Below are 16,553 nucleotides of genomic sequence, written 5' to 3'. Positions count from 1 at the left end.
CTCCTGGTCTTGCTGGCTACACCCACATCCCATGAATTAAGAGGCGGGGGGGGGGGAAAAAGATAAACTGCTTTGGAGGGGACCAGAACTGGGAGCATAGCTAGAAGAGTGCTGTGCTGTACTGTACAGTTCTATGTTCTAAGCTGGCTACAAATAACTTGATGAATAGTGTGAGCATTGAGTGCGCTACCACAGAGTGGTTGAGGTATGTAATATGGTGCATATAAAGAGGAAGCAGAGTAAACACACAGGAGCAGAGATGCATTGATAAGTCGGATGAAGGTTAGAGGCTGATTTGGAAGTATTATCAGCTTTGACAGATGGACCAAACTAGCATGATTCAGCACAGTGTGTAATGATATTTTGGTGTCAGTGTGTGTAAACCATCTTGAATACCATGATTTCATCATCCGTTTCAAAGCACTCACCAGAATACTTTTTACTTTAGAAAAAATGTCAGGAACAGACCAAGAGGGATGGAATGTATCAAGGGAAGTTAACAAGGGAAGATATTTTTGCAAATAGTCTGAGCTCCCCTCTGTCACTTTCCCACCTTGCTGGAGACCTTGGGCTGAAATTTTTTTTTGGGTTAAATATCAGGTTTCATGGAGAGTTTCTCTCTGAGACTTGAAGAATTTTCTTGTCAAACCTGCTTCATACCCTACCTCACCTGAACAATGCTCCTCTCTCCTGATTCTAGCCCCATTCTACCACTCGCTGTACCCAGAATAGCTCACCACTGTTGGAATACCTGAAAGTAACCAGCGTCCCTGCTGCCAGTACCATTGTTTTTAAAAAGCCATTGTGCATCTAGACAAGCACAGCTGGTCTGGCTGACTTTGTGTCTGCATTAGACTTCACATAAAGACAGCAGGTATATGAGCCTCAAATCTTTTACCTGAGGAGGCACGGCAATGAAAGAGTGAGGTGCTTTGACAGCGAGCGGAGATGCGAGGTGGCAGCAGCAGTGGAATTGGAGACTCCTGGTTGTGGGGCGAGTGTGGGTTCAGCAGTGAAGAGATGGTCCTTAAAGTGTGATGACTGTTACATTGGTGGGTCTGGCGCAGGCACATTGAGGCATTGGAGAGATCTCTTCTAGTTACTGGAAGCTAGGTGCAAGTGTAGTCTGGGTTGGAAAGTCTGTTATTCTGAACGTTTTTATCTATTCTTCTAACTTGTTCCTATGATCTGTAATGATAGACTCTTATTAATTTATTTTTCTTTTCTTCTTCCTGGGTTTTTTCTTAATGTGTACCTAGCACTCTTGTATTGAGATGGTGCTGTAAGTGGCGATATGTAAACTTTTCACCGTACTCGTGTGAGTACATATGGCAATTAAACTAATTCAGAGATGCAGCCTGGTCCAGCCCATGAGCTGAGTGCATGTCCCTTTGTGTGTCACCAGTCCCTCTGGAGCCTGCCCTGCGATATTGGCACCCTGTTTCGAACATGGCCATCATTCGGAGCAATCCATCAGGGACCCGTTTTGGTTCCCACGTCAAGTTTTCTCTGCGTCTGAAATAAAACAAACACCTGTGGGCGCTTTAATTCTGAAATGAAAATGGGAAATGCAGGAATAAATCTGTAGGTCCAGCAGCACCTGTGGAGAGAGCAACTCTGGACTCAATGTTAACTCTGTTTTCCCCCTCTCCCTGTAGATGTTGCTGGATCTGCTGAATTTCTCCAACATTTCTGTTTTGTTTCCCAACGCTGAGCTTGTTTGGTGAGCTTGGTAAGATAGGAAGCTAAATCGTAACGAGTAGAGTTGGTCTGTTAACAAGGTATTGAGTAAGCATAGTTCCCCTTAAACCACCACTTGCTACTACCTAACGACAAACACACAATGCTGACTGAATGGGATAAAATTTGGAGCAAAATGCTCTCTGTTGAAGGGGACCTCATCACACTTTATCACCCAATTCTAGAACTGGATTTTGACCAGCTAGGTCAATGGGCTGAGGAATGGCAGATGGAGTTTAATATTGGATTAATGCGAGATGCAGTGTTTTTGGAAAAGCAAATCCGAGCAGGACTGTACACCTTTTTAATGGCAAGGTCCTGGGGTGTGTCACTGATCAAAGAGACCTTGGAGTGCAGGTTCATAGCTCCTTGAAAGTGGAGTTGTAGGTAGATAGGATAGTGAAGAAGGCGTTTGGTATGCTTTCCTTTATTGGTCAGAGTATTGGGTACAGGAGTTGGAAGGTCATGTTGCAGCTGTACAGGAAATTGGTTAGGCCACTGTTGGAATATTGCGTGCAATTCTGGTCTCCTTCCTATCAAAAGGATGTTGTGAGGGTTCAGAAAAGATTTACAAGGATATTGCCAGTGTTGGAGGATTTGAGCTATAGGGAGAGGCTGAACAGGCTGGGCTGTTTTCCCTGGAGTGTCGGAGGCTGCGGCATGACCTTATATCAAGGTTTATAAAATTATGAGGGGCATAGATAGGGTAAATAAACAAGGTCTTTTCCCTGGGGTGGGGGGGGCCAGAACTAGAGGGCATAGGTTTAGGGTGAGAGGGGGAAGATATAACAGGGACCTAAGGGGCAACGTTTTCACGCAGAGGGTGGTACGTGTGTGGAATGGGCTGCCAGAGGGAGTGGTGGAGCCTAGTACAATTACCACATTTTTAAAAGGCATCTGAATAGTATATGAATAGGCAGGGTTTGGAAGGATATGAGCTAAGTGCTGGCAAATAGGACCTAAGTTAAGTTAGGACATCTGGTCTGCATGGATGAGTTGGAGCGAAGGGTCTGTTTCCATATTGGATATCTCTGACTGTCCAAAATGGAGGCCCATGGGAGAAAACGAGAGCTTAGTACTCATCCTGACTTTCCTGATGGGAATTGTTGTTGTCTAATTTTGTTTCTGGCATATGGGAGAACGGAAAGTTGCATATAATCAAGGTGACATTAGATGCAAATAGGCCTTGGGTCACTCGCCTCAAGACTCCCACCTTGCTATCCAAGACGTGGTTCTACAATTGGAAGTTGATTTTGGAAATCTTTTTTTCAGTAAGCCATATTTTCCCAACTAATTTACCAATGTTAACATATTTTAGAAACGTGCTTTCAGTCTGGTCTGTGCCTATAATTACTTGGTTAATTGTATTTCTTACAAATTAGGAGCAGGAGTCCATCATGAGGTGATATGTGTAGAATGCAATGCTCACTACTTCATTCAGGTAGACCCATTACAAGCTTCAATCCTGAATGGCAGTCCCCAGTTAAAAGCTGTCTGGTCATAGTTTTGATTAGCCTGCAGAATGTGCAGCTATCTGCTGCTTATCAAGCTGAGGGATTATCCATCACCGTAACCCTGCCCTTCCTGTTCCTTCAGTAGCGTTTGTGCAACAGCCTCTTGAGTTTTTCTAAAAATGCAGCAGCTGATGAGACCATTATAAAACCGCAGTTGCAAGACAATTCTTTCTTTTTTGTGACTCACTATTTAATTGCAGTAATGTTCCTCGGCTTTTGCTTCCCAAATTGAATGCAATTAGCAACAAGATCAATGGAAGAATATCACATTTGTGGATCTCCACAATTTAGAAAGATTTGCTCCCTCCCTCCTCTCTAAGAGAATTTAGTCATTTGCCCCCTTTCTCAGGTTTTTTTTAACGTGGATAGCTTGGTAATTGAGAATACCCACCCAAGTAACATCAGAGTTATAGAGACTGAGGGTCTCCAGGTTCACTCCTGTTCGGAGTTACTCTGCGTTCCTCCTGTTGATCTGGTGCCAGGTGACTCCTACTGGAAGTAGGCATGTGTGGACATCAGGTGAATGCCAACATGGGCCAATATTGAAGGCATCAAGAGGTATGAAGAGAAATTGGAGGTAGAGGATCAGTCGCAATCTTTTTTTTTTGTTTTGTACATTCACGGGATGAGGGTGTCGCTGGCTAGGCAGCATTTATTGCCCATCTCTAGTCCGTTAAGAATCAACTACATTGTTGTGGGTCTGGAGTCACAGAGGGCATTACTGAACCAGATGGGTTTTTCCAACAATAGACAGTGGATTCATGGTAATCATTAGACTCTTAATTCCAGAATTACTTTTTATTGAATTTGAATGCCACCATCTCCTGTGGTGGGATTTGAACCTGGGTCCCTAGCCATCATCTGGGTCTCTGGATTAACAATCCAACAATAATACCATTTGAGGCCTTTGCCTCCCCTTTTAAATTGAATGGTGGAGCAGGCTTGCAAGACTGAATGGCCTACTTCTGTTTCTCTGACTCCGCTGGGGTCATGCAGCAGCTGGGGTGAAAAGCTGTAGCTTGCCCAAGAGATAGGAAAGGAAACGCATGGGAAAAACCATTCTGCTTAACTTTAAAATCGTCTCATGTTTCGTATTATCCAAAATGCAGATTGCTGATCACATCAACATTTTGAACAAATTTGAATCTGGGTCAGTAAGGTAGTTTTAATGGTTAATGCACAAAAATGTAACTAATTTATAATACTTTAATCATCATTGGTTACAACTTAATCACTTAGAGTCATAGAGATGTACAGCACAGAAACAGAACCTTTGGCCCAACTAGTTCTTGCCAACCTGATATCCCAAATTAATCTAGTCCCATTTGCCAGCACTTGGTCCATATCCCTTTAAACCCTTCCTATTCATGTGCCTTTTAAATGTTGCAATTGCATCAACCTCCACCACTTCCTCTGGCAGCTCATTCCATACACACCACCCTCTGTGAAACTTAATGGTAATTGTGGTGAAACTGCACTCCATGTAAGTTTATAGGTGCTATCATTCAAATCCGAAACATCTAAATCAATGTCCACTTGCTTCTAAAGCAATTCAGCATCTCTAGTATTAAGAAAATTTGTTTTTTTTTTAAAAAGAACACCAGTTGTAATAGAAGTGAATAACCTGATATTTTTGTGACTCGTGGTTGGTTTTCACTGGTGGTTGCTAAGGGGAAAGTAACTTGATGAATCAAACTGGTGGTTTGAGGAGGAGAACCTCAAGTATCTCCCAAGTGGTGTGTAACTTCCCTATTTTTTTTTCTCTTTCAGTTTCCCTCTCCACAAATGGGTAGGTGGATGTCCACTGTTTCAATTAAACAATAAGGAGCTGAGGCAAACTCGATAACTGCTCAGTGCCCAGTTTTAACTGATTTTGAGATTTCACTATTAGAAAGTGGAACAGATGTGACAAAGGTTTTTGCATATTTATAGTATTTTGCCACTACCCTCTGAACATCTCAAATCGTCGTGGGGAATTATTTTGAAAAGGGAAATGCTGTAAAGAAACACAATAGCCATATCACATGCACACACGCACATGTGCAACTAATCCCTTAAACAATGTGATCAAATTAAATCTGCATCTCATTTTATTTTCTCTAACTCCACACTATCAATTCTGACCCAGACAATCTACATTCCAACTACTTAGGGAAGTGGCCCTAGAAATCATGGAAGAGTTGGTCATCTTTCAAATTTCTGTAGACTCTGGAATAGTTCCTAGGGATTAGAGGGTAGAGGGTAGCTAATGTAATGCCATGATTTGAAAACCAGGGAGAGTGAAAACTGAATATAGACGAGTTAAGCCTGACATTGGTAGTGGAGAAATGCTAGAGTTCATTATATTAAAAAAAAAATCCAATAGCAGAGCACCTGAGAAAACAGTGACCGGATTAGATTAGATTCCCTACAGCGTGGAAACAGGCCATTTGGCCCGACAAGTAAACCATGGATATAGCAAGCAATGAAGAAGGCAATGGTACATTGGCCTTCATAGCGAGAGGATCAGAATACAGGAGCAGGGACGTCTTGCTGCAATGGTACAGGACCCCGGTGAGATCACACCTGCAGTACTGTGTGCAGTTTTGCTCTCCTTATCTGAGGAAGGATGTTCTTCCTATAAGAGGGGAATGCAGTGAAGGTTTACCAGATTGATTCCTGGGATGTCTGGACTGAAACGTGAGGAGAGGTTGAATTGGTTAGGATTTCAGTCACGAGAGTTCAGAAAAATGAGGGGAGAATCTCTGAAATCTAACAAGTTCCAATAGGACCAGACAGTGTAAATGCAGGAAGGATGCTCCTAATGAGAGGGGAGTCTGGAACCAGGGACAGCCTCGAAAGGCAGGATGGTATATTTCTGCTCTTGTTTTTTGTCATAATTTGAATTAAGAAACTTGAAAGGGTTCAGAAAAGATTTAAAACTATGTTAGCAAATTACTGCGGATGCTGGAATCTGAAACCAAAAGAGAAAATGCTGGAAACATCAGCCTGTTCAGCCTCTCCCTATAGCTCAAATCCTCCAACCCTGGCAAGACCCTTGTAAACCAAAAGAGAAAATGCTGGAAAATCTCAGCAGGTCTGGCAGCATCTGTAAGGAGAGAAAAGAGCTGACGTTTCGAGTCAGCTTTGTCAAAGGGTCAGTCCGACTCAACGTCAGCTCTTTTCTCGCCTTACAGATGCTGCCAGACCTGCTGAGATTTTCCAGCATTTTCTCTTTTGGTTTACAAGGGTCTTGCCAGGGTTGGAGGATTTGAGCTATAGGGAGAGGCTGAACAGGCTGGGGCTGTTTTCCCTGGAGCGTTGGAGGCTGAGGGGTGACCTTATAGAGGTTTACACAATTATGAAGAGAGAGGGTAAATAGGCAAAGTCTTTTCCCTGGGGTCTGGGAGTCCAGAATTAGAAGGCATAGGTTTAGGGTGAGAGGAAAAAGATTATAAGAGACCTACGGGGCGCCTTTTTCACAGAGTGGTACATATATGGAATGAGCTGCCAGAGGAAGTGGTGGAGGCTGGTACAATTGCAACATTTAAGAGGCATTTGGATGGGTGTATGAATGGGAAGGGTTTGGAGGGATATGGGCCAGGTACTGGGACTAGATTGGGTTGGGATATCTGGCCGGCATGGACGGGTTAGACCGAAGGGTCTGTTTCCGTGCTGTACATCTCTATGACTCTGTGTAAATTTTGTTTGTGTTTCAATGTGTGCCACTGCTGCCATTTCAAGCCTGCAAGTTATTATGTTGTTGATTAACTAGTGCAGGGAAGAAAGCTAACTCTCTGGCAGTTCTTGTATCTTGCATTTAGAATCTCCACAAGGTAGATTTAACTGAGCAAGCAGTGTGGTTGAGAACCTGGATTAAGTTGCTGTCCAAATATCACTGGGGTGTGCAGACATTGAGCTGTACATGGTGGGGGTCAGTGGCCTTGAACACTTGGACATGTTGTTAATCCTAATCCATCCATTGTTTTCACAGTGCCCAGAATTTACCAGTTATGTTGGGCACGAGGTCTTACTGGAGCGGTTACAGGAAGGCCGAAAAATGTGCAAGGACATGGAGGAACTGCTGAGACTGAGGTAAGATTTCAGAGTTCCTGGATTTTATGAAGCAACTATTTAGATTGGGGAAATAAAGGAACAGCTGCAGCATTGAGGAACTGGAACCTTCTACTGTGTTCCTAACTCCCAAAACATTTAGTTTAAAATAATGTTTTTATGTTCAGTCCTCCTCCAAAGTTTTGGTCCCTGGTGATGGGATGCAGTTATTCAGAATTTAACAGTTGTCCATTAATACTAATGGAGCCAGATTTAACATTTCCTCGTTCCATTCTCTTCTTTCTGAGCTGCAACTGAAAATGTGACTCTGATGTTCACAATGGTCAAGCCTGATCTTTACTCCACCTGACATCAGTTTCACAGCACAGAAACAGACCCTTCAGTCCAACTAGTCTGTCCCAAACACAATCCCAAACTAAACTAATACCACCGTGGGATAGCACGGTGGCTCAGTGGTTAGGACTGCTGCCTCACAGTGCCAGGGAGCTCGGTTCGATTCCAGCCTTGGGCGTCTGCAAACTCATTTCCTCCTACAGTCCAAAGCTGTGTCGGTTAGGTGGATTGGCCATGCTGAATTGTGCAGGCTAAGTGAACAGGGATCGTGTAGGGGCTGGGTCTGAGTAGATGGACTCTATGGACCAAATGATCATGTTTGCGAGGCATGTCCGGGGGCGTCTCTGGAAGAACCTTTAACACACACCTCGTAGGGCTTACAGGGTCATGGTAAAAGCTCTCTCCAAACAAAGGAAATAGTACTTCCTTTGTATTTCAACTCTATAGGGATTCTATTCTATTCTATTCTATTCTATTTTGATTACCCTTTGGTCAATTGTTGACTATCTTCTGGATACATTCCTGTGAGGTACTTTTTGGGATATTTGATTTCATGAAAGGTGTCCCATATGTGGAGGCAATTCATTACCCAAAATCCCTGATCACAATGAGTGAAGCATTTTTGTTTTGTGCAGGGCATATGCAGAAGAGAAATATGGGAAGGAGCTGGTCCATATAGCCCGCAAAGCTGGAGGTCAAATGGAGATAAAGTAAGTGTGTATCTTAGTTTTGCCATGTTGTGCTAAATGGAAAATATTTGGTGTGCTTATCAGTGTCTGATTGCTCTTTGTTGCCTGCCACTTTAAGCTGTTATTTAATAGATTTCATAACCTTGGACGGGAATTCTCTGTACAGAATATAACCGGTTGAGAAATCTGTTGATCTCATTTGAGGGAAACTTCGTGCAGTCATTGGAGGAATGTTACTGCATGGATAGGAGTCGAGGCATCATGCTGAGGTTGTACAGGATAGTGAGGCCTCTTACACTCGCTGCCCTGTTATAGAAAGGATATTATTAAATTAGAGAGGACTCAGAAGATATTACCAGGAAGGGAGAGTTTGAGTTATAAAAATAGTTTGGAAAGGCTGGCACTCTTTCACTGGAGTGTGAGGTTGAGGGGTTGTTAAGTTCATTTTGTCCTGAAGTCCTTACACACTTGTGGCATCTGCAATATGCCAACTTCTGTGAACAAGCAAAATTTTATTAAGCAAATGCAGTACAAGCTTGGGAGAAACCCTGAACACTCTACGCCACGCTTGCGAGGTGTGTCCAGGGGTCTCTGGAGGAACTTTTTAACACACACCTCGCAGGGTTTACAGGTTTGTGGTAAAAGCTCTCTCTGAGCAAAGGAAACAATCCTTCCTTTCTATAAAATCGTTACGTCACAGTTTGTCATGTCCACAAGACAACCCCTAGTCATTCCCTCAGTCCCATGCCACTCAAGATACAATGCAGTGACCACCTCCCCTCCAGAAACAATGTAATGCAAATCATCCCTTAATGGTCAAGTCTGGTGTGAATTGTATTTTTTTTATATAACTATAGGGAGTAGTCAGAATTCCAACTGTAATGTTCTTATTGATTTCTGAATAGGGGATGAAAACCATGTCAATTATCCCTGGATGGGAAAGTAAACCTACATTCCATCTATCAGATAAAGACACACCACTCTACCTCTGGGGCATTCAATTTTCTTGCAGGTCAGCAAAGCAAATTAACTCTGTAATATCACAGGATGACCTTTCATTGAGGTTTATAAAATCATGAGGGGTTTCGATAAAGTCAATGACAAAGGTCTTTTTCCTAGGGTGTGGGGAGTCCAAAACTATGGGACATCTTTTTAAATCCTTCTCCTCTCACCTTAAAAATGACACGAGGGGCAACTTTTTTTTTAAACACTGTGGTTCCTGTGTGGAATGAACTGATGGAGGAAGTGGTGGATACAGGTACAGTTCCAATGTTTAAAAGACATTTGGATAAGTTCATGGATAGGAAAGATTTGGAGGAATATTGGCCAGGAGCAGACAGGTGGGACTAGTTTAGTTTGGGAATATGCTCAGTGTGGACTTGTTGGACTGAAGGGTCTGTTTCTGTGCTGAATGACTGACTCTTTGAATAACCCATACCTGTTGAATCTGTTGAATCTCTACCACCATTCAGTTAGATCATAGCTGCGCTGTATCTTAATCTAGCAACTGCGTTGATTCTGTAATCCGTAATAGCTCCAATAATGATTTATCAACTTCGGTTTGTAAATTTTCAACAGACTGCTAGCTTTTTAGAGGGAGAATTTCAGATTTTCACTATCTTTTTTTTTGGAAAAACTGTTTTCTTTCAACCGTCCCGAACTGGTTGGAGTTATATCCAACACAAAGGAAGATGGTAGCTTTTGTTAGAGATCTAATTATCTCAGCTCCAGGACACTGCAGTAGTTCCTCAGGGTAGTGTCTTAGACCCAACCATCTTCAGCTGTTTCATCAATGACTTTCCCTGCAACATAAGGTCAGAAATGGGGATGTTCAGTGATGACCTGCATAATGTTCAGCACCATTTACAACTCTGACAACATCCAAACTTGGGTTGAAAAGTGGCAACAAATATTTGTGCCACACAAGTGGCAGGCAACGATCCCCCATCTCAAAGAAGAGTGAATCTCTCATTCCACCCTTGACATTCATTGACACTACTGTGGAATCTTCCTGTTATCAACATCCTGGGGTTATCATAGACCAGAAACTAACTAGACCAGTCATATAAATACTGGTTACTAGAGCAGGTCAAAGACTATGAATCCTGCAGTGGATAACAACTGCTGCCTCCAAAGCTTGTTCATCTACAAGGCACAAGTCAGGAGTGTGATGGAATACTCTCCACTTGCAGCTCACTTGTCAGAGGTTCTGTTCACTCAGAGCTGGACCGGTGTCAAGTACTATGAATGTGTAAATAAATGGTGACTTGGTGACAGAATGCCAGCCTCCATGGAGTTATTTCAGAGATGAAGAAATGTTTCTTCTTTCAGTGGTTGGTCAAGTTTTGAAATTCTTTAACACAGAAGGTTTTGGACGCTGGCTGACTGAGTAGAGTCAAAGAGATTGATACATTTTTTAGACCTCGAGGAATGTAGATGGAATGCAAGAATCGTGAAACTGAGAGAATCAACTGTGATCATGTTGAACAACAGCAGACTCAAACAGCCAAGTGGCCTACACTTGCTCCGAGTCTCCATGTTTCTAACATCCAACTCATTTGACATGGTAAATAGTTGAGCCTCCAACAGTAATTCTATGACACGCTTAATAGTTACAGTTTGTGAATTCCAAAAAATCTAGTTATCCCTACTGTTTTCCATTTGTTAGCCTGTTCTTTATCCATGATATATTACCCATAAACAGTATTCTTTATCGTATGTAGTAATCTCACTTTCATCAAATGTCTTTTGAAAATTCAAGTACACCTGCAGTTTCCCACTTATCCACCTTGCTTGTTACTTCCTCAAAGAATGCCAAATTAATTTGTGCATTAAGGGGAAATAGTGTCAAACTTTACATGACTTTTTTTTCAAATGTGTTGCTCTGGCAGTTCTCTATGGATGTACCTTTTTTTTTGGCCTGCAACGTTTGAAGGTTTTTCCCGCCCTGTCTCAGAAAGCAGGAATGTATCTGTGCCAGCCCCCAGCAATGTGACAATCGCCTGACAACAATCTGTTTTGTGATACAGCCTCAGGATCATCTTATGGTCACCTACAAGGGACCTTTAGTTTAACATTCCATTCAAAGGTAATGTCACCAACCGTGCAGCACTCCCACAGCACCACATGGGAATGTCAGCCTGGATTTTCCTGATCGAGCCTCTGAAGTGGGAAGGAAAGCCAAGGATTCGGGGCTAACTCTCTCATCTGAATTTGAAGAGTATGACATTCTAACTTTTATTCATGGAATGTAGGATGTGAGTATTTAAATTGCCTATTCCTATTCACCCTTGAGAAAATTGTGGTGAGCTGCCTTCTTGAACTGCTGCAGTCTATTTACTGTAGGTTGACCCACAATGTCATTAGGGAGGGATTTCCTGGATTTTGACCCAAGTCAGGGTACTGAGTGGCTTGGAAGGGAACTTGATGATGATGATGATGATGATCTCATGTGTTGCTGCCCTTGTCCTTCTCCATGGTAGTGGCAATGTGTTTGGAAGGAGTCTAAGGAGGCTTGGTGAAATTCTGCAATGCATCTTGTAAATGGTACACGCTGCTGGTACTGAGCATCAGGTGGTGGAGGGAGTGGATGTTTGTGGATGTGCTGTCAGTGAAGCAGGCTGCTTTGTCCTGAATGGTGTCAAGCTTCTTGTAGCTGGATTTATCCAGGCAAGTAGGGTGTATTCTATCACACTCCTGATGTGTCTTGTAGATGGTGGACAGGCTTTGGGGAGTCAATGAGTTACTCACAGCAGTATTCCTGGGCCTAACTTGTTTTTGTAGCCATAGTATTTAAATGCCTTGTCCAATTCAGTTTCTGGTCAGTGGTAACACCAGGATGTTGATAGTGAGGGAGTTTGTGATGGTAATGACGTTGAATGTCAAGGGGGATGGTTAAGTTCTGTCCTGTTAGAGGTCGCCATTGACTGGCACTTGTCAGATTAAACCTGGATATTGTCCAGATCTTGCTGCAATTAGACGTAGACTGCTTCAGTATCTGAAGAGTCAGAAATGGTGCTGAACATTGTGCAATCATTGGTAAACGTCCCCTCTTCTGACCTTGTGATGGAGGGAAGGTCGTTTGAAGCAGCTGAAGACAATTGGGCCTAAGACCATACCCTGAGGAACTCCTGCAGACACATCAAGTTGAGAGACCTCCCCTCCAACCACAACCATCTTCCTCTCTATGACTCCAACTAATGGAGTGCTTAGTCAAGTAGTCATAAATGATTAATTTCTACTATTTGAGCTAGTGAAACCTAACAAATGGATTTAGGTATTATTACTCATTTGTCCTTTTTAGAGTCAAAAGACAAAACCTTTTTTTTTCAGGGTATTTAGTAACATGAGCTATAGCAAGATTTTTCAGCATTGAGGTCAAGCCTGACATCAGGAGCATCTCCATCTGTGGTATATTGAGTTTCTCATTAAGCAGTGATGAGTTGTCAATTATGGAAGATTATTGCTTGTTAAACATCTTGATAGTCCAATTTGCTTCATTAATATTCAGCTTCCTACCTTAAACTCAGAAAACAGGCAAGATGTTGGGAAAGCTCAACCTTGGTGTGTACCTGTTCAATTCAGCTCATGGCCTGCCCCAGAATACCCCTCTATTGGATACCAAGTGCTAATGTGTTAGGGTATGGGCCATGGACACAAGCAACATGCTTTCCATGGCGTATACTTTTGCCTATGGACATGTGCCAGACTCTAAGAACGCTCATGGCAGATCTCCAACTCACTTACAGGACACTCCAGCACTTCAGGGCTGTGTCCCAGGCAAACTCATTGTAATGCTGCAGGAAGCACACTGTGTGTGTGTGTGTGTGTGTACGCACGCTTAGGGGGACACACCCAGCTCATGGACTGGACCAGGCTCTATCTCCTGGCTCCCTGCTCACTCTCATAGTGCGAACTCCCTTTGAACTGACCTTGATGCTCACAACATCCCTGCCTTGCCTTGTCTCTTTGCGCATTGCCCCTCAGCAGTAATATGACCCTGATATCTCCACTTGGCTTGAGAGGGACAAGGTTTGTCACTGTTGTCAACAGGCCTCTGTCAAATCAAGGGCAATAGCCCAGAACATTCGGAAATAATTTATTGAAAGGAAAACTAAGTGATTTGAGATACAAGAACGTAGCTAGCTCATAGATTGTGTCTGCTGGTGTCTGTGCTGTCCTACAGAAACCAGAAGCTATGGTAGACATCGTAATGTACATAGCAAAGGAAAATCTGGATCTGTTAGGAAAACTATGAAAATGAGAAAACTCAGCCTAATATGCATCTTCAGCACAAAGTCTGGGTTTTAACATCTCTCAGCTCTTAAAGTTTAGAAATGACAGTTTATTCTGAGCACTTGTAATTGTCCCTATTTGTGATGAGATACAAACCACGTACAGAAAACCTTGTGCATTCAATATGGTCTCTGAGTAGCTGGTGCATTTCATCACATATAATTACCCAGACAATCTAAATCCACTTTTTTAAAAAAAATAATATTGGGAATTATATGCAGGGCTCACTCAGCGGCGGTGCACTACATAACTAGGGGAGGACAAAACCGTCAGCTTGTAATCTTTACCTATCAGTCCCTAGAAGCAAGCAGGGTACTTTCTGTAGAATATAGATTGTGGTGAGAAGCTGCAAATGGAGTACTTCTAACGTGGGGGAAGTGATTGCACTGCAGCTGCCACACTGTTCTGGTCAATCAGGAACCTCTCCAGTCTGATTGCCTGCTGTGGGCACATTGAAAGAGATTGTAGGCTGATCATCATCCTATTTGGCTACATTACAACATTTAATTCTGGGGCCATCGAGTCCTGGAATAGGCTTTGGACATGGATCCTCTGTCCCAAAGGCAGAGAAATCGTCCTCTGCACCCCAGTGTTTCAGACACAAATGTAAATGGGGTGTGTTTAATTTGAGTGCAGACCTACAGTGCAGTCAGTTGTTTTTCCAAATGAAGTGGATGGAAAGGCAAGGTCCTTTTTTTGTTGTTGTTGATGTGTGGAAGAACATCACAAACAAAAATCATTTAGAATCCCTGCAATGTGGAAAGAGGCCCCTCAGCCCATTGAGTCCACACCAAACCTTCGAAGAGCATCCCACCCAGACCCAGCCCCCCTAGTGCTATCCCCATAATCCTGCACTTCCCATGGCCAATCGACCAAACTGCACCTTCTTAGGCACTATGGGCAAATTAGCATGCCAGACCACCTACTGAACATTCTAGATACCATGGGCAAATTAGCATGGCCAATCCACCTAACCTGTACACTTGGTTCACAACATAGCAACCCAGACCAAACCTTGTCTGAATAAGAAATAATTTGTTCAGCAAACTGCAGAAATCCCACTTATTATAGATGCACAGTTTCATCTGCTGGGCTGGGGAGCCAGAAAATTGCTGACCAAACTAGGATTAAACTCTTATTAATCTGAGCCTGCAATTACTTAATAGCAATTAGATTTTAAGGCTTTTTAAAGACTGAGTACTTCAATGAATGCTGTCACACTCCTGGCTTTATGAAGCAACATGTTGTGATGAATAGTGAGAACTCTGTTCATTTGGCGATGAAATGGAAGTTTCAACACTAATAACAAATGACACAGTGGCTCAGTGGTTAGTACTGCTGCCTCGCAACGCCAGGGACCTGGGTTCGATTCCTGCCTTAGACGACTGCCTGTGTGGAGTTTGCACATTTTTCCCTGTGGGTTTCCTCCGGGTGCTCCAGTTTCCTCCCATAAGATGTGCAGGTCAGGTGAATTGGTCATGCTAAATTGCCCATAGTGTTAGGTGCATTAGTCAGGGGTAAATACAGGGTTACTCTTCAGAGGGTCTGTGTGGACTTGTTGGGCCAAATGGCCTGTTTCCATACTGTAGGGAACCTAATCTAAACATTTCCAATAGAAAACTTTATTGTTTTATCTGCACATGTTCAGATCATCAGAACTTGTACTGAAACCAGTTTTTGGTTCTTGCCCCTCTTGACGACAACTTGAGTTTAATTTGCAATGCGCTGTTGTTCAACACATTGCAAAGGAGTCAATTTTTAGCAGTAGAACATTTCTTGAATAGGGTATGTGTTCATTTCCTGTCCTCACTGCTCTAAATACGACCGATAAAGGCAGTTTGTGGTTATAGCTGCAGCTCTTTAGGAAGTGACAGCATTGCCGAGAATGAGCAGGTCTGCATCAAATTTTTCCATGTGTATGTATAAATTGAATTCTGGCAATCTGGGGTTCAGTTCTCGTTCTCCACCATCTATTCTGGCTCCTGATGGCTTTACTCTGACTTCCTTTCCTTTCTTGTGTTTGTCCGTTCGTTGCCGAACGGGGGGTTTATGTTGCTAAACCAAGGGGATTAAGTTGAAGGGTATTGAGCCAACACTGTGGTTGAGGCCACACTTTGAACATTCAGTTCCGGTCATGATACATCGACGTATGCTTATTCAACGCGTGACTCCAATGTCTGCAACACCTTCGAAGCCATTCTGCTCTGTTGTGTTTCAATGCTGCAAAAATATAAATTACCAGAATCTCAGTGGCATGTAGCAATATCAATCTTCAACTAGCTGCCAGGAACTATGAGGAAAATCTGATGATTGAAGGCACACCCCTCCTCTATCCCTATCTTCTCGTGGTGCTGCCAGGAGATTAGCACCACCTGATGAAATGAATATTTTCAAAACATTCCATCATTTCAGTCACCCTTTTTGAAGTGCTTTGCCAATCATTTTGCACACAGCAAGATTTCCAAACAATCTAGGGTTGTCTGTGGGAAGGATTTCCTCCAGAACACTGGGAGGACTCTGGCTCAATGAGAGATTTCATTCCGCAGTGTGGCATTCATTTGGTTCTGTATTGGTGTATTAGTCAATAAGACCATTAGATCTAGGAACAGGAGTAGGCCATTCGGTCCCTCTAACTTGCTCCTCCATTCCATGGGATCATGGCTGATCCAACATTCCTCATGTCCATTTTCCTGCACTCTACCCATAACTCTTGATTCCCTAATTGATCAAGAATCTCTCTGTCTCAGCCTTAAATACACACAAGGACTCTGCCCCCCCAGCTCTCTCTAGCAGAGCTCCAAGTACTGGTAATCCTCAGAGAAGAAAGTCCTCTTTGGCTCAGTCTTAAATTGATACCTCTTTATTCTGAGACCTTGTGCCATCTGGTCCTTGACTCTTCCATTAGGGAGAGGCCCTTTTTCAGTATTTA

General features: G+C 42.9%; 1 protein-coding gene across 4 annotated transcripts in view; it reads left to right on the top strand.

Moving 5' to 3' along the window:
• The window catches only part of LOC122542541 (proline-serine-threonine phosphatase-interacting protein 1), a 107,702-nt gene that overhangs the window by 15,952 nt on the left and 75,197 nt on the right, over positions 1 to 16,553 (top strand). For all 4 annotated transcript variants that reach the window (XM_043680394.2, XM_043680393.2, XM_087982161.1 and 1 more), the window contains exons 2-3: positions 7,228 to 7,328; positions 8,276 to 8,350. In XM_043680394.2, coding sequence (XP_043536329.1) covers positions 7,228 to 7,328; positions 8,276 to 8,350 — 176 coding nt within the window. The remainder of the gene's footprint in view (positions 1 to 7,227; positions 7,329 to 8,275; positions 8,351 to 16,553) is intronic.

Source organism: Chiloscyllium plagiosum, unplaced genomic scaffold, assembly GCF_037043375.1.
Source record: "Chiloscyllium plagiosum isolate Xiang-an unplaced genomic scaffold, Cpla_swu_hap1 HiC_scaffold_42, whole genome shotgun sequence".
In the NCBI taxonomy this organism is placed as follows: domain Eukaryota; kingdom Metazoa; phylum Chordata; class Chondrichthyes; order Orectolobiformes; family Hemiscylliidae; genus Chiloscyllium; species Chiloscyllium plagiosum.
This window is presented reverse-complemented; position numbering and strand designations above follow the sequence as displayed.